Source organism: Oncorhynchus gorbuscha, linkage group LG10 (genome assembly GCF_021184085.1).
Source record: "Oncorhynchus gorbuscha isolate QuinsamMale2020 ecotype Even-year linkage group LG10, OgorEven_v1.0, whole genome shotgun sequence".
Taxonomy (NCBI): Eukaryota; Metazoa; Chordata; class Actinopteri; order Salmoniformes; family Salmonidae; genus Oncorhynchus; species Oncorhynchus gorbuscha.
This window is the reverse complement of record NC_060182.1, coordinates 37,129,216-37,147,724: the sequence shown is the minus strand read 5'-3', so window position 1 is coordinate 37,147,724 and position 18,509 is coordinate 37,129,216. Positions and strand designations below refer to the sequence as shown.

The 18,509-nt window shown below is 44.9% G+C and overlaps 1 protein-coding gene across 1 annotated transcript in view; it reads left to right on the top strand.

The window, feature by feature from the left end:
- Positions 1-17,696, top strand: part of vwa5b1 (von Willebrand factor A domain containing 5B1) — a 44,772-nt gene extending 27,076 nt beyond the window's left edge. Inside the window, exons 11-22 of the mRNA XM_046367662.1 lie at positions 1,305-1,419; positions 1,879-2,064; positions 2,390-2,596; positions 2,781-2,975; positions 7,999-8,266; positions 8,387-8,695; positions 9,884-10,021; positions 11,176-11,298; positions 12,007-12,078; positions 12,527-12,596; positions 14,805-14,928; positions 15,018-17,696. Coding sequence (XP_046223618.1) covers positions 1,305-1,419; positions 1,879-2,064; positions 2,390-2,596; positions 2,781-2,975; positions 7,999-8,266; positions 8,387-8,695; positions 9,884-10,021; positions 11,176-11,298; positions 12,007-12,078; positions 12,527-12,596; positions 14,805-14,928; positions 15,018-15,764 — 2,554 coding nt within the window. The 3' untranslated portion in view covers positions 15,765-17,696. The remainder of the gene's footprint in view (positions 1-1,304; positions 1,420-1,878; positions 2,065-2,389; positions 2,597-2,780; positions 2,976-7,998; positions 8,267-8,386; positions 8,696-9,883; positions 10,022-11,175; positions 11,299-12,006; positions 12,079-12,526; positions 12,597-14,804; positions 14,929-15,017) is intronic.
- Positions 17,697-18,509: the final 813 nt, after the last annotated feature.

The following is an 18,509-nucleotide window of genomic DNA, read 5'->3' as shown; positions in this document are numbered from 1 at the left end:
ATACACAGTGGTCTGGCCAATCCGGCCGCGCGTCCAGAATCATTATTGCTCCACACTCACAAATCAGCACATCCCCGGTCAGTGGACAGCGAAAATACTAATGAACCTCTGCTACCAGGTTTGCATCACAAATGGCACCCTATTTCCTACATAGTGTCAAAAGTAGTGCACTATGGGCCCTGGTCAAAAGTAGTGCACTGTATAGGGAATAGGGTGCCATTTGGGACACAGACCACGTCAGACATGTAGCTATGCTAAAGGTTGCGCCTCCTTTTTAATCCCCGCTGTTTGCCCTCAACAACTATGCAGAGTGGCCATCACTGGTGCATCGGCTGATGCTGAGATGGAGATTGACATCTCTAATTTGTACTCAGTGTGACATGTGAAGTGAAATTGACAAACCTAATGGGGGAAAAATGATAAGGAGACATGGCATTTGGCTGCATGATGATGAAAATTGACCATCAAATTGACCATCAACAGAGTCCGTCTCACTCTCGGTCCTCATCAGGCTAGTGATGGGTAGTTCTGCTCTTTAGTCAAAAGAGTGAATCTTTAGACTAATTTAATTAATTTGACTCAATAATGGCCAGAGCCACTAGGACCCACTATCCATTTTTATTTACCGACGAACGATGAACTGAAAACTCAAAGAGTCATGAATGATTCTGAGAGCCTCTTGTTCACATGTACCGCATTCAAAACAACTGGGAACTCAGATCTGGGAGATCTCCTACTTCTGACTTCAGGGAGTTCAAGACAACTGGGAACTCAGAAGAAAACAAGCTCCAACTGGGGAAATTTGTTTTGAAGGGTCATAAAACTCAGAATTCCTACTCGGATCTCTTTCATTGACTTCATGATTCGTCCTCGTTTTTTTTCAGAGTTCTCCGTTGTCTTGAAAGCACCAATGATGTTCACCATAGGGGGTTTATTGGAGCTGTCATTTGTGACTGAGACTTGTAAACGTGTGCTTTAAACGATGGACATTTGTTGATTGCTAGGCATACAGATTCATATTTCTTGATACATTTGAATCGAGGTCCACATCTAGTTTTCTGCTGCTATATGCAGCAAATTACATGGACTTATAAACCAAAACCTTTGTGGGGGAGGGGTGAGTTGTAATATATCACCACAACTTTGAGCTACTGGACCATCTCAAGAGGTCTCTGTGAGGGAATAAATGTCTATGAGAAATAGGGTGTCTGACGCTTATGCGACTCCGATACCTACAGACATTTTCAGGCCACTGGTCTTTCCAGGCCACTAAAGCCACTGAGATGTGAATCTTGTTTTGGCAGGTGCTACACCTTCGGCATCGGTCAGAGTGCTTGCAGGAGACTGATGACAGGACTGGCAGCTGTTTCCAAAGGAACGGCAGAGTTCTTGGCAGAAGGGGAGAGACTGCAGCCCAAGGTCCTCATTTCCAATGACATGTTTATCCTCCTCTTTGCGACAACCAGCTATTCTGAATGTCATAGAGGAGGACCATTATGCAGTGGATGCAAATTGTTCAGACAGAGTGCTCTCCACTGTTAGTAATTAACTATTCATTTTGTTGAATAAAACGCCCATTAGAATCAGTCTAATTCACAGCATACGTTATGTTTTAAAAGGGTCCTTTATTATTCCATTCTCACAGGCTTACAGGCTCTGTGCATTGCACAGACGGAGGGAATGTCATAATTTCAGTAGACAATGCGATATTGTAGGAATCTGCATTTCACCTCTATAATGCTGGCACTCAAGGAAGGCAATGTCCTCTGGATCTCTGCCCGTACTCTTCCAGATCACTGAAACTCATAAGAATAACTTCAATAGATCTCTGTTTCTATTCTATTTCCACTGCATCGCTCTATCTGTATATTCTCCCAGATTATTAAGTCGTTGAAGAAGACCATGGCCCCAGTGCTGAGTGACATAGCCATCGACTGGTTGTTCCCTGACACCAAGGAGGTGTTGCTCTCCCCAGTGGGCTCCACATTCCTGTTCCCTGGGGACTGTTTGATTGGCTACAGCGTGGTGTGCGACACCACGCGCTACCATCCCAATCCCAAATCTGTAAGTAGGCCTACACCTTGACATAAAGTGGCTATGTAATATGTATTCATATTTCTTAGTGTTATTAAGATAGTCTCCTCACTCCTGAATGAGAATCAAGCACATCATCTGTTTCCCTCTATTTCAATTCAATAGAACGTCTCTATGTTAAGTGATTCAAGTGAAGGATGTGGATTCTTTTTTGAAGGCTAAAATATCCTCTCTGATGAAAGGTGTCGAAAAGCTATATCTTGAAATGAATGTCTCGGTCAGCAACTATCAATTACACTCCCAAGTGGTGTAGAGATGCAGCACTCAGACATTTCTCTTTCAACTCTTCCGCCAGGATAAAAGGAGGCGATACAGTATGATGCATTCCAATGTGTCAGCTAGCTCAGTGTTTTACCACTCCCAAGAGGAGGACCCAGAGATGACTACAGGCTTCTCTGACGGTCCAGGGATGCACAGGGACATACACTCCAGCCTGCCGTTGGACTCCTATCTGGACTCCATGTCAGAAGCAGCTCTGGCCCCACAGAACACAAAGCCATGGGTAAGAATCTAGAGGTCTGAGATCATCTCTTCCTTTCCACTGGTTCAAATGCCATTTTTGTTTCGTTGGTCCAATTCATGCGGTAACGATCACTTGGTCAGACATGATCACACATTCAGACATGAAACCGTGTATTTGTGCACACAAATGAATGTGATCTTTTCACAAACCCATAGGAATAGAGGACAAAACGTCACCTAGAAGACGTGTGTATAGCACCAGCCAGATAGTGGAATACAACCAAAACATGAAGAAGACCTGCACTCCCAGTGACCCCAGCTCTGTAGAGGGGAAGAACCCACTGAGGAGAGCTAAGGTCCAGGAGCTGAATGGACAGACCAGCCCTGACTATGGAGCACAGTGGAAGACTGAATACCACGTGAGTGCAGTGTCTGTGATCTTGTGGCATTGCCAACAGATCTGTGTCTCGACCCTGGAGACTGCAGTTCGATTCCTATGTCCCCTCTTTCTACTATGTCTCTGTCCTCATCTATCTCACACTCTACTTATAACCTGAAGAAAAATGACTACGAGGGGAATTGTTCAAAAAGAAAAACACGTATAGAAATCATTAGAAACATGTCTTAATATGATACACATGGTTCATTGATTTCAATCTTCAAATAGAATCGTTTAAGTGACAATCCAATTTATTCTTTGTTCATAACCACACAAAAGCAATTTAAGAAACACCACAGAATACCTAAGACATTGGTGCAAAAATGAATAGGCTTTCATGGTAAAAGTAAAAACCATTATTCTGGAAAATATAGTTTTTTACAGGTTGATCTTGCAGCATATGGCATTTTGTACACAAATCTCTTTCGGACAATTATATTGTCTTTTCGATAAGATATGCCAGGAAGTCAGTGTTGAAATTGCAGTGACGTTGGATGAGTAATAATGGCGTGGGAGAAAGTGATCTGACCCTGGGCTCAGTTGGAGTGTAATCACCAATACAAAAGAGGAATGTTCTCTCATCACTAATGAGGGCCACCATCATTTCATGAATGATAATGGACTGTCTGAAAGTTGCCCAGAGTGCATTGGCATAATGAGGCAAGGCTCTCCTGTCATTCCATGGTTTCTGCCCTTGTACAAATGATATACTTGGAATTTGACTTTGATCTGCATAGTGTGATAGTTACTAGTGCACGCAAGACTTGGTTCTGATTGTTGAAATTATTAATCTGCTTATTAAGACAAAACAGGTTTTATGGTCATCAACAGAAAGCGTATAAAGAAATATAAGAAAACATTTTATACAAATTGACATCAGCTAATTCAAATTGTGGCATAACCCATATCATAAAAGGCGTTGTCCTTGATTTAGTGCAGGTATTCCCAAGCAATGCCGTTGGGGGTACGCCAAATAAAAATGTGATGACATATTTTCTCGCCTGAGTAGCCTCAGTGTTCAGCAAAATAACAACACAATGTCAAATACAGGTAGCCTTGTCAAATGATTAACATCCAATCACATTAACCGTTACTCTCTCGCGGGAATTCCACTAACGGTCCGTATGAAGCCAAACGTAGATGCTGCTCATGTTGGTATTTTGAGTAAAAATACTGATGGCGCAAAAGCCATGACAGGGAGACATAGTAGAGTGGTAAACCCGCGTGCAAGTAGTTTCTCCTGGGAAGCGCCTTGGGTACACTGCAGCATCCACCGAGAGGCTCTTGCTGCTAAGGGAATGCCTGACAGCTTGAAAGACATTTTGGACACTACAGTGAAAATGGTTAACTTTGTTAAAGCAAGGCCCCTAAACTCTCGTGTATTTTCTGCAATATGCAATGACGTATCCGGGTGATGTTTTTTATCGCCTGTGTAATGGGTCCTATGTGTAGTTGGTGTAGAGAGTCTGGAGCAGGACAGCAGATATTAGTAATCAACTTACTTTTACTCAAAATGTAAAATATACAAAGTAACAAATACACACACACCATGACAGACCGAAAATACAATAAACAATCACTCACAAAAACCCATGGGAAGGGAACAGAGGGTTAAATAATGAAACAGTAATTGTGGGATTGAATCAGGTGTGTAAAACAAAGACAAAACAAATGAAAAGTGGATCGGCGGGGGATTGAAAGCCGGTGATGTCGATCGCCGAATGCCGCCCGAACAAGGAGAGGTGGCAGAGGTGACAGCGACTTCGGGGATGACTCAGAGGATGATGCGCAGGGCGATTCAGATGGAGATGGTGGAAATGCCGCAGCAACGAAGGGTCCAGGACGTCCTCCACCTGCATCTCTCCTCTGGACCATACCCCTCCCACTCTACGAGGTACTGAAGGCCCCTCGCCCAACACCTCGAGTCCAGGATAGCTCGAACAGCATATGCCGGGGCCCCTCGATGTCCAGAGGGGGCGGAAGAACCTCCCGCAACTTAGCTTCCTGGATTGGACCAGCCACCACCGGACTGAGGAGAGACACATGGAACGAGGGATTAATAAAATAATCTGGGGGAAGCTGTAACCTGTAGCATACCTCGTTCAGTCTCATCAGGACTTTAAATGTCCCCACAAACCGCTGACGCAGCTTCCGGCAGGGCAGGAGGAGGGGTAGGTTTCAGGTCGAGAGCCAGACCCGGTCCTCCAGTGCGAACACCGGGGCCTCGCTGCAGTGGCGGTCAGCACCCACTTTTTGCCGCCTAACGACCTGTTGTAGGTGCCCATGGGCGGCGTCCCAGGTCTCCTCCAATTGCTTGAACAATTAATTTACCGCAGGAGCTTTGATCTGGCTCTGATGCCACGGTGCCAGAACTGGCTGATACCCCAGTATTTACTGGAAAGGAGAGAGGTTAGTGGAGGAGTGGCGGAGTGAGTTTCGAGCCATCTCTGCTCAGGGAATGAATGCCGCCCACTCCCCCGGCCGGTCCTGGCAATATGTCCACAGAAACCTACCCATATCCTGGTTTACTCTCTCCATCTGCCTGTTACTCTCGGGGTGAAAACCTGAGGTGAGGCTGACCGAGACCGCCAGACGTTCCATGAACGCTCTCCAGACCCTGGACGTGAACTGGGGACCTCGATCAGAGACTATGTCCTCAGGCACCCCGTTGTGCCGGAAGGCATGAGTGAACAGGGCCTCCGCAGTCTGTAGGGCCGTAGGGAGACCGGGCAAAGGGAGGAGACGGCATGTCTTAGAAAACCGATCCACAATGACCAGGATCGTGGTGTTGCCCTGTGAGGGAGGAAGAACCATCAGGAAGTCCACCGACAGGTGTGAACACGGCCGTTGTAATTTTCCTCTGGGCAGGCGCCTGGGAGCCTTGCACTGGGCGCACACCGAGCAGAAGGAAACAAAAACCTTCATGTCCTTGGCCAAGGTGGGCCACCAGTACTTCCCACTAAGGCAACACACCGTCCGTCCGATGCCAGGATGACCAGAGGAGGGTGACGCATGGGCCCAATAGATCAAACGGTCGCGGACAGCCTCTTTGAAAAGAAGGCACAGGAGCAGAGCTTTGGTGGCGTGCCCGAGCGCTGAGAGAGCACGGCTCCTATCCCAGCCTTGGACGTGTCCATCTTCACTATGAACGGCAAAAAGGGATCCGGATAAGCCAGCACGGGAGCAGAGGTAAACAGAGCCTTCAGGTGACCAAAAGCCCTGTCCGCCTCAGCCGACCACTGCAGCCGCACCTGTCCTCCCTTCAGCAGTGAGGTAATGGGAGCTGCTACCTGACCAAACTTCCGGTAGTAGTTGGAAAACCCTAAAAATCGCTGCACTTCCTTTACCGTGGTGAGAATCGGCCATTTACGCATGGCTGAAATGCAGTCACTCTCCACTCCACCCCTGACGTGGAAATGCGGTACCCTAAGAAGGAGACAGACTGTTGGAAGAACAGACATTTCTCAGCCTTGACGTACAGGTCAAGGCCAACTCCCGATGGACGTCCTCACACAGACTGCACCTGTAGTGATCGATCAGGGCCCTATCGTTCCATCCCGCGCTGGCCACAGGGACCGGAAGTCCAAGGCAAAATCCTGCGCGCTCCTCGTCCCCTGCCTCAGGTGGAACGAACACTGCGTAATGATATAACGCCGCATCTCCCTCACACCATACGGCGTTGGCCCACTCCAGGGCTTTGCCCCACTCCAGGGCTTTGCCTGAGAGGCAGGAGATGAGGGCGGACACACTCGCACGTCCTGAAGGAGCCGGGTGGACGGTCGCCAGGCATCCGGCAGCCGTCCCATCATACTCCCTCGGGAGCGCGAGACGAATCCCACTGGGACCAGGGGATAGAGGGGTGGACAGTGGCACCTGTTGTAGTGGGGCTGGTGGAGGCGCTGAAAAACCTCATCCTCTCTCTAAACGATCCATAGTCTGCAGCACGCGATCCATGGCAGTGCCCAGACGTTGCAACATGGTCGCGTACTGCTGAACACGCTCCTCCACTGGAACAGGGAGGGCAGGGCGTCTGCTCCTGCTGACTCTATTCTTCGGGTGAGTGATTCTGTAATGGGTCCTATGTGTAGCTGGTGTAGAAAGTCTAGCGCAGGACAGCAGATATGAGTAATCAACGTACTTTTACTCAAAATGTAAAATATACAAAGTAACAAATGCACGCACACCATGACAGACTGAAAATACAATAAACAATCACTCACAAAACCCATGGGGGAACAGAGGGTTAAATAATGAAACAGTAATTGTGGGATTGAAATCAGGTGTGTATAAAACAAAGAAAAAACAAATGGAAAATGAAAGTGGCTAGAAAGCCGGTGACGTCGGCTGCCGAACCCCGCTCGAACAAGGAGAGGGACCGACTTCGGCGGAAGTCGTGACAGCCTGAATGATCTGAATCTAGGATTACAAGGACTTTCCGCAACTATATTCAATGTGCGGGACAAAATTGAGGCTATGATTAAGAAGTTGGAGCTCTTCTGTCTGCATTAACAAGGACAACACACAGCTCTTTGTCACTTCCCACGAGCTGGGTTGTGACAAAAACTCACACTCATTCTTATGTTTAATAAATGTATTGTATAGTGTGTGTATGTGGCAGGAATACAATGATGGCAAGAAAACTACATTTGAGAGTGCGCTGACCTTGGTGTTAGTAGATGGGGTACACAGCTGGAGGTTGAATGTTTGAAGGGGTACGGGACTATAAAAAGTTTGGGCAAAAACACATTGCTCTGATGACTGAGTCTATCATTACTGCATGCACAATGCCATCACTGTAATGGTCCTTATTAACACTTAAGTGAGTTTCTTGCCTGAATGGGCATGGTCGCAATTAGTCTATGGTCGGTTCACATTCGTGGGGAGTAAGTCAGTGGATGTATTGCAATTATTCTGAACTTAAATTATCATTGTAATAAAGTTTAATATCATCTTTGGTCATAGTATTTAGCTAAACATGTATCTTTATGTTTAACCCCTGACAGCCACAGCTAGTAAACCTGTGTGCCACATCTGCCACGGGTTCCAGGGAGCGCCCTGCCAACGGCGCTTCTCACACACTCTCCCCCCATCTGGAGTGGGCTCCCCAAGAGGTGGACCCCGAGCAGGCCCAGCCCCCTGGCTCCAACCTGCAGGCCGAAGCCACCAGGAGCAGGGCTGACCCAGAGCACGCTCCAGGAGGAACCAAGAGCACCGGTTGGGAGGACTGCTCCTCCTCCACTGACCCTTCTGTCGGCAGCTTAGGAGACGCAGGTGCGTCCACAACCACAGCCCTCCCACTCACCCTAACATTGAGCAATGGTAGACACACTAATCGATCAAATAACTGATATCCCAGACAAGATGTCTAACTTCTCATTGTTGTGTTACCAGACTGCTACCCCAATCAGCTTTGTGAGATGGAACCCCCCCAGGAGCCTCCAGCCACGCCAGACCTGAACACCACCCCAGATTGTCAGGAGGTGGTGAAGGGGGACTGTAAGGCCGTGGTGTCGGGCCTGCTCTGCGGGAAGCCAGTCAAGTGGGAGGTGACCTTTGACATAAACCCCTACCTGAAGGGCAGAGAGCGGGAAGAGAAAGTTCACGAGGAACTGTGGAACGAAACGTTCCATCATCTGGCTGGACGTTCCATTATTCAGGATTTTGAAAACATGGCAGATAAGGAGTGTGAGATTGAGCATGGTGCGTAAGACATGGGTAATATCTCATTGCTCAAATGTGACCGGATTCAGGATCGGGGTGTTTGATGTGATTGCCTACATCACAGTAGGGGTGTTAAATGTTAAATATATATTTGCCTTCTTGAACATGTTAACTTTCATGTGCCCTAATTACAAACTTGTATGGGATCTGTAAATATGAAAAAAAAAACTCAAATTAGTTTAGCCCAGTCGAAAGCACTGAGCTATATAGGGAGATAGGCAGGATCCATGATTGGCTGAGATAAGGGAGGGGGATAACAGAGACTACATTCTGGAGGAGAATGTCATGCTGACTCATGTGTTTACATATGAATTCTTAGAGATGGGTGGGTCTAAGGCTTAAGTTGTGAACATTGCTAAATGGTAGTAAAAATAATTGAATGGCATTTTTCTCCTACTTATCTCCAAAGTTATATAACACTTTGTAGCACACTCAAGGGTGTGGGGTTTCCACGTCACCAAGTTCAATAACAAAACATACACCAGTAGCACAACTAGAATGCAAATGGGAAGTTTTAGGGATTTTTGTACACTGAGGAAGAAGGGGGATTCACCAATTACTTCACAGTCCACAAGCCATTCTCGTTGTCTGTTCCGTTCTCCAGGGATAATCCTAAAACTCGGGTCCTCAGCCAATGCAGTACACAAGTGGGGTAATCCGACAGTCCAGGTCACAACGGGTAGTCTCACAGATATTATTCTCTCTTCTCCCACTCTTCATAACGCACGTTGCTCTTTCCTTACTCTGACCCTTTGTGAAGGCTGCTTCCTCCTTTATCCCCAAGCAATGCCTGGCTTAACGATCTACAGCCTTGTCTATTTGGGGCAGGAAGTCCATATAAGGCTCCGGGGTGGAGCCAGTGAGCTGCAAGATATCTCCCCTCAATAACCACTCCCCTCACCTCTCCCTGCCGTCTGCCACAACGTTTATCACATTCCCATGTTTCCCCTAACTGCAGTGTATGATACACCATTTTGAAGCTCTGAGTCTGTAGAAAAAGCTAACCTTGACAATTTGACACAAGCTGAATTCAGTCACAAATGGTATCCTTTGGAGCGATTGTCTTTTATTGTTTTGTTTTGGTAATAGTTTACTTCTTCAAATCCAGTTTTATAATGGAATTTATGTAAATCAAAGATGATAAGGTGACAACATGTTATTTTCCAGGTTCTGGCAGAAGATGCCAGTTGTATGCCATCCACACCAGCAAGGCCTGTAACATTCTCAGTAAATACACTGCATTTGTCCCTGTTGATCTGGACACTAATGAATATCTACAGACCTTAATCGACTACATCAACCCAGGTGAGACACTCCTGTTTATTTTTATTTGTTTATTTTTATTTCACCTTTATTTAACCAGGTAGGCCAGTTGAGAACAAGTTCTCATTTACAACTGTGACCTGGCCAAGATAAAGCAGAGCAGAGCAGTGCGACAAAAACAACAACACAGAGTTAAATCTGAAGCTCGTCTGGAGGTTTGTTAACATAGTGTCCAAAGGGCCAGATGTAAACAGAATGGTGTCGTCTGCGTAGAGGTGGATCAGAGAATCACCAGCAGCAAGAGCAACATCATTGATATTTACAGAGAAAAGAGTCTGCCCGAGAATTGAACCCTTTGGCCTCCCCATATAGACTGCTAGAGGTCCGGACAATAGGCCCTCCGATTTGACACACTGAACTCTGTCTGAGAAGTAGTAAACAGGCAAGGCAGTCATTTGAAGTAGTAAACAGGCAAGGCAGTCATTTGAGAAACCAAGGCTATTGAGTCTGCCGATAAGAATGCGATGATTGACAGAGTTGAACGCCTTGGCCAGGTCGATGAAGACGGCTGCACAGTACTGTCTTTTATCGATGGCGGTTATGATATAATTTAGGACCTTGAGTATGGCTGAGGTGCACCCATGACCAGCTCAGAAACCAGATTGCATAGTGGAGAAGGTACGGTGGGATTCAAAATGGTCGGTGATCTGTTTGTTAACTTGTCTTTTGAAGATTTTACAAATGCAGAGCAGGATGGATATAGGTCTAACAGTTTGGGTCTAGAGTGTCTCCCCCTTTGAGGGGAGGGGGGGTTCAGAGCTGTTGGCCGAGGTAGGGGTAGCCAGGTGGAAAGCATGGCCAGCCGTGGAAAATGCTTATTGAAATTATCGATTATCGTAGATTTATCGGTGGTGACAGTGTTTCCTAGCCTCAGTGCAGTGGGCAGCTGGGAGGAGTTGCTCTTATTCTCCATGGAGAAAGTTATTCTCCAAAACTTTTTAGAATTCTTGGTATGCATACGTTCACATTGAATGGATGGGAGTTTTTTAATGCTTATTTTAACCATTGACTCTTCTTCAGACCTTTATTAAAAATCAAGGTAACTTTGTCCTTTAATACCACAAATGTGAACAGTTCTAAGACTGCGGTCATCCTTTAGGTTAGGAAATACACTGTGTCTCTGTTGGGTGTTTCAGGTGAGGGTCTGAAGTGGGGCTCTCGCTCGGGGAGCAGGAAGAACCAGGTTTACTCCATCGGACTGGGCCGCTCCCAGTCTGGCTGCATGTCAGAGGAGGCTGAGGACGGGCATCTGCACCCCAGTAAGACCTTTACCGTACTACATAGTAGAAGAATGTGTGAAAATGTGTGACAGGTGATAGTTTGAAGAGGTCATACACCTGCCAAACTGACAGATCTGACAGGTTTTTAGTAATTTCTATATGAAAAGCTTCATTCCAAAACGCTATTTTCAGAAATGTTGAAATGAGCTTTTATTGTTTAAAGAAGTTATGAAATAGGTTGTGTGTTTTTTGACTATCTAAGCGTGGCATGGGGTTGTGCAATGACAGACATGTATTTATTCGAACTCTATCAATTGATGGTTTCATTTCAGAGGGACAAATAATCATGTTTTTAGGCAAAACGCTATATATCCGCCTCACTCTCAGAAAAACAAGTAGTACTGCTAGGTTTTAAACAGTCAAATGTAACAAATAACTACATTAAATTTAAAAAACTGTACAAAGAATACATCTAGGAACAATATTTTAAAAGTTTGAATCAATACAGTAATGTGAGATCTGTATGTAAAATATTTACATTTTATATTTGAGTAATTAAGTAGATGATCTTATCCAGAGCAACTTGCAGTTAGTGCATTCATATTAACATAGCTAGGTGAGACAACCACATATCACAGTCAAATGAATGAATATGCTTTGAGTGTTTTACCTGTGTAGTATACTATTCATGTTGTCCACAGTGAAACTTTTCAAATGACATTGACCTATCGTTTTGCTGGGTTTTAGGTGTGGAAGATGGGGCCTCTCCGTGCAGCACCCCCTCATCCTCTGGCTGGGAAAGAAGCAGCTTTACAAATGGTGAGTTTTTATCTGGCCTGTTTTGCTTTCAAGGAAAATCACTGGCTCGCAAATAATATTAATGACTTCATTAAAAAGCCCATTTGTTTTCTTATGGTCTACATTGATAGCGTCTAAACATACACGCGCACACGCACACGCACACGCACACGCACACGCACACACACACACACACACACACACACACACACACACACACACACACACACACACACACACACACACACACACACACACACACACACACACACACACACACACACACAGCTGCTAGATTGTGTTTGTCCTCTGCTGTGGCTTCCAACCTTCTGTGGGTGTCTTATCTGTGTACTGTGTGGTGGTGTCATGTGGAGTGTAGTCGTGATGCTCAGGGTAGAGAGGAGAGAGAGCTAAATGGAAAAAACTAACTTGCCCTGACTGACTGTCTTTCTCTCTCTGTCTCTCTCAGCCCCCCAGAGGAGCCCGTCTGTGACCTCAGACCAATCACAGAAGTTGGTGGAGAGCCTCTTCTCAGCGAGGTGGGTGATGGAGAGGGTCTAGACTGCTAGTGGTGTCTCATTGCCAACTGATAATTGTTACTTCTGGTTACTCTATATTCTGAGGGCACCTGCTAGATCTAGTGACTTCGACCCCATTTCGTCGACTGGTTGATTGTTTGGTCGATAGGCGGTTGGTTGACCAAGATTTTTTTAGTAGAGCAGTGGCAAATGGAGTGCGTTTGGAAAATATTCAGACCCTTTAACGTTTTCCACATTTTGTTACGTTACAGACTTATTCTAAAATGTATTAAATCGTTTTTCCCCCCTCATGACAAAGCGAAAACAGGTTTACATATTTTTGCACATTAGTATTCAGAGAATGATGAGGGAAACATTTTAATGTAATCCATTTTAGAATAAGTCTGTAACATATCAACATTTGGGAAAAAACATTTTGGCTCATGAGACACCTGTCTGATTCCCGCCTGTCTGAGTGGACTAATCCATTGAATAGGCCATATGGATGGCACACCAGTATCACCAGTAGTACATTTAGCCTACCATTAATTTCCATCATTTCTCATCTACATTGTTTGTTTGGTTAAGGTCATTTATGTTAATACATTCAATATATTAACTGATACAGTCTTACTAGGCTACACCTGTTTTTGCTTATTTCATTCCATTTACGAGTTGTTAATTTATGAATGGGCTTTTTCTTGGAGCGCTCCTGTCAATTTTGAGTAAGGACACCCATCTGATTACGTATAGAAGTAGGCCTAGGCTACCTGGCCTGGGCGCAAATGTAGGCCTATAAATGTGCCCATTTTGGGATCTGCTACTATTTCTGATTGTCATAACTCACCATTACTGTGGAGCTTCTCAAGGTATTTTTTTTATTTTGCCTCAAACAGCAAGTAAACAAAGTCTGTTTTTACATCCATTGAGAGTGACAATAGTTCCTCAACATAGCCTATTTCAAAATGATTCCAGATTTCTCCCTTTCGATAACCACTCAGCATGAAAGGGGACAAAATGTCATGTGTTATTTTTTCTTTAACTAGAAATGCAAATTGATTTCTGATTCTAATAATAATATTAGACAGATCATACACATAAAGTTAGCTAGTGAGCCAGAAAGCTAACGTTCGTTAGCTAACTAACAGTACGCTTTAACTTGCAATAAAAACAACTTTCTGACTAAATTAGAAACGTTTATCTGAAAATGTAGCTTGACTCTTACCTGTATACACGGATGAACATTGCACGGCAGACTGGAACCATTTAACTATGCTTTATTTGAAGCTACATGTTGTTTGGCCGATGTTGTGTCAAGTCACTCCGGTTCACACTGACCGTGGCGTATGCAGAAAGTAGTCCATCACTTTTTCCAACTGAACTGTTGATAGCACCTGCTAAATTCAGGGCATCAATGTTGTTGAGAAAAGTAGCAAAACTTTTGTAGTTCTCGACGGCTAACGTTTTTTTTTTTTTATGACGCGGTAGAAAGGACTAGCAACACATACTGAACAGCTCACGTTACAAACAGAAGCATTCTACATGGCAAACCAATCCAAACTCATCTCCCGGCATGTCCATTCAGCCAATCATGGCTTAACCAACTAGGCTCGGAATTTCAAAAATTTATTTCTATTTATGGATGGAATACAAGTTTGTTATTAAGGCACATGAAAGTTCAGATGTTTCAGAAGGCATTTCTACCCAAAAAACACATTTTGATAAGAAAATAAATGTTTATGTTCACATCCCTCTCCTCTGAAGTAGTGACGTGTGACATATGCCTAGTTTCCTTAAACAAATACACGTTTTAACATTTTGACCAATCAACCGGTCGAGTAAGATTAGTTTTAGTTGGGGACATCCCTACTTCGAGTACATAGTTTTTTGTGTGATGTAATGTCTCCTTTCTCCATTTCATGCTAATCTCACCCAGTCTTATCTCTCAGGCACACATTACTCAGTCGCCTTTTTCCGCTATGCATCATTTGTGCATTTCCCAGTGTTGGAAAAATGTCCCTTTCCCCTCCATTCTCAAAATGAAAACAATTTCACCTATGTTGAACTATAGGTATGTGCTGAGAATGGCAGGGTTATGCTAGGAGCAGGAAATAAGGGCTGCGTGATGTCACAGAGAAAATCCAGTGTATGTATTTGTGCTTACAAATGGCAATGAATGAAACTTGAAGTTGATCTTGAGATGCTGCATCTCTCTCCTGTCCTCTACAGACTGACTCTCAGCCGGACAAGACTCCTGACCCGGGCTGCCAGGGGCTTCATGTTTGGCTCAAACAGCAAAACCAGCAACTCTGTAGGGGAGAGCGAGAATGAAAAAAAAGACTACATACCTCTGGTGCGTGGTCAGTGGTGACAAAACGCCACGTTTTTGAAAATATAAATGTTTATCTTTTTACACCCTACATCTCCCTCTCTCTGGTACAGGTGTCCTTACAGTTGGCGTGTGGTGCGTTCTGCCTGGACAGCGCTCTGTGTGAGGCTATCAATGTGCACATGGACAAGCTGAAGTGGACATCTCCCTTCACCAGCCACCGGGTCAGTCTGAGTCACCACGTCTCCCACTCAGCCAGTTGCCGCTCAGACAGCAGCACTGCAGAGGACAGCCACAAGTCCACCTCCCTGTCTCCATTTGAGAGCTCAGCTAAGGTAACAGATACCAGCCTGGCAGGCCACCACCAGACTGGAGACCTGGCTGTCAGCAGCCACAGCCAGACGGGCCACAGCCCCTCACACCTTGGCAGGAGTCTCCGGATGGAGGGTGGGCCAGGATCTTCTCTTTTCTTCCTGGGCGGCCCCTCCACCCCTACCACCTACGCCGAGCCCCCTCTCTACCCTCATTCCCTGACTGACGGCGGACGGGGCTCGGAGTCGGAGAGTGTGGAAACCCCCCCAGCAGCGCCCCTTGGGTCTGAGAAGAGGCTGGATACGGAGGGCATGGTGTGGGCCACGGCTGTAGCCCTGGCCTGGCTGGAGCACAGCTCGGCCAGCTACTTCATAGAGTGGGAGCTGATAGCAGCTAAGGCTAGCATGTGGCTCAGTGCCCAGAGCATCCCTGAAGGAAAGGACTTAGCCTCGGTCAAGTCTGCTGCCAACCAGCTCTTTATCATCCTCAGACACTGGGACGAGAACCTGCAGCTCAACATGCTCTGCTACAACCCCAACAGTGTCTGATCTTATCGCATGCACCGTCCTCCACCCCGACATATCCAACTATGCTAACTGACTAACGCTTTACAAACAAAAAAATTGTATTTGCTGTTCTGATGATTTTGTTAGTGAGGTTGTTGTGAGCATTGTGTAGCATTAATCATGTTGTGATAACTTCTAAACATGTCAGAAGCTTCTCAGAGGCATGCTTGTTGTCTCCATGTGGATGGATACAGACCATGCATTCACTAGCTATGGGTCAGTGAAAGAAATCCGAAGTGTTTGCGTAAACGTGCTGTAAAGTTACTTGCTGACTGTTTACATATTTGAGAGAAAATATATGTTTTGTTTGTGTTTAATATGTCCATCATATTGATGTCCAATGATGAGAGAATCTGCCAAAACAATACCAATTATTAATATTGCATCTAATGTGTTTGATCGTCACCATCATTTCAAAACCCATATTGTGATATAAAAATGAGCCTGGTAGCAGATCTGTTTGTGCCGTTTTGCCAACTTTGCAAACTCCTCTTCTCATGTTTAACGTGTTTTTATTGTGTTTTCATCAGCCATAAGTGCCTAACAACGATCCAACACAAACAACGATTGGTTATCTGGAATACGTATTTGGATGTTTTGCTGATGTCATGCATTGTCCATTCATCAACATGTTGTTTGAAATACTTTATTCATTGTGTTTCCTTATAAGAAAATGCTCAGCATGTTTTCTTTGTAGATGTTTTCGTAGTTCTGAATAATTTGATATAAACGTTTTCCTTGGTCCTTGTTATCTTTTACAAGGCATTGTGCTTTGCTCTCATATTTACTCATAAACTTGTTGTTTTACTCAGGTAATATTATTTTCCTCAGGCTTTGACATTGCATCCATCCCGCTGCATGGAAACCAGGTGTTTGTGTTTTAAAAGATGTATCAAAAGTTGGAGCAAAGCAATTCCCCCACAGTCAACCTATTCTGCTGCATTTGGCTGTCGGAGATGAGATCTATGGTGTGTCTTAAATGTCTCCCTATTCCCTTTATAGTGCACTATATTTGACCAGGGCTCTGGTCAAAAGTATCTCACTGCATAGGGGATAAGGTGCCATTTGGGACACATCTCTAGAAATGTCATAATGTAATTGTGATCTGTATAAGCTTATTGTGGTTGTGGTGGCTGGCTTTACTTGTGAGAAGTTGTATTTTTCATGTTTCGAGGTCAAACATACTCTACATGACCAAAAGTATGTGGACACCTCCTTGTCAAACATTTCATTCCAAAATCATGGGCATTAATATGGAGTCGGTCCCCCATTTGCTGCTATAACAGCTTTCACTGTTCTGGGAAGGCTTTCCACTAGATCATTGCTGCAGAGACTTGCTTCCATTCAGCCACAAGAGCATTAGTGAGGTCGGACACTGATGTTGGGCAATTAGGCATGGATTGCAATCTGCTTTCCAATTAATCTCAAAGGTATTCGTTGGAGTTGAGGTCAGGGCTCTGTGCAGGCCAGTTAAGTTCTTGTACACGGCATTGTCATGCTGAAACAGGAAAGGGCCTTCCCCAAACTGTTGCCACAAAATTGGAAGCACAGAATTGTCTAGAATGTCATTGTATGATGTATTGTTAAGATTTCCCTTCACTGGAACTAATGGGCTTAGCCCGAACCATGAAAAACAGCCCCAGACCATTATTTCTCCTCCACCAAAATTTTGTTTGCACTATGGTAGCATTCTCCTGGCATCCACCAAACCCAGATTCATCCGTCGAACTGCCAGATGGTAAAGCGTGATTCATCACTCCAGAGAATGCGTTCCCACTGCAGACAATTTTTATGTGTTACGCACTTCAGCACTTGGCGGTCCCGTTCTGTGAGCTTGTGTGGCCTACCACTTCGCGGCTGAGCCGTTGTTGCTCCAAGACTTTTCCACTTCACCATAACAGCACTTACAGTTGACCGGGGCAGCTCTAGCAGGGCAGAAATTTGACGAACTGACTTGTTGGAAAGGTGGCATCCTATGACGGTGCCACATTGAAAGTCACTGAGCTCTTAGGCCATTCTACTGACAATGTTTGTCTATGGAGATTGCATGGCTGTGTGCTCAATTTTATCCACATGTCAGCAATGGGTGTTGCTGAAATAGCTGAATCCACTCATTTGAAAAGGTGTCCACATACTTTTATATATATGTAGTGTACCTCGCCATTGCTGCTGTGTGTTTTGAAAAGATTGTTGACTGTTTGTTTGGGGCTGCATGTAATAAAATGTGTTTACTCGTAAAGCCGTAAAAGTTTGTATTGAGACAAAGCAAAAACTATTGGTCCCATTGGTCACACAAACAATATAACGAACGTCACCCTGAATGGTGCAGTAGTGGTTTATGTCTAGTTTTATGTTCAGTTAATAACGTTTGGCATTTGAAAATAATCGCACCGAAAGGCAGTACAGTCGTGGCCAAAAGTTTTGAGAATGACACAAATATTAATTTTCACAAAGTCTGCTGCCTCAGTTTGTATGATAGCAATTTGCATCCAGAATGTTATGAAGAGTGATCCGTTGAATGCAATTCATTGCAAAGTCCCTCTTTGCGATGCAAATTAACTGAATCCCCCAAAAACATTTACACTGCATTTCAGCCCTGCCACAAAATGACCAGCTGACATCATGTCAGTGATTCTCTCGTTAACACAGGTGTGAGTGTTGACGAGGACAAGGCTGGAGATCACTCTGTCATGCTGATTGAGTTCAAATAACAGACTGGAAGCTTCA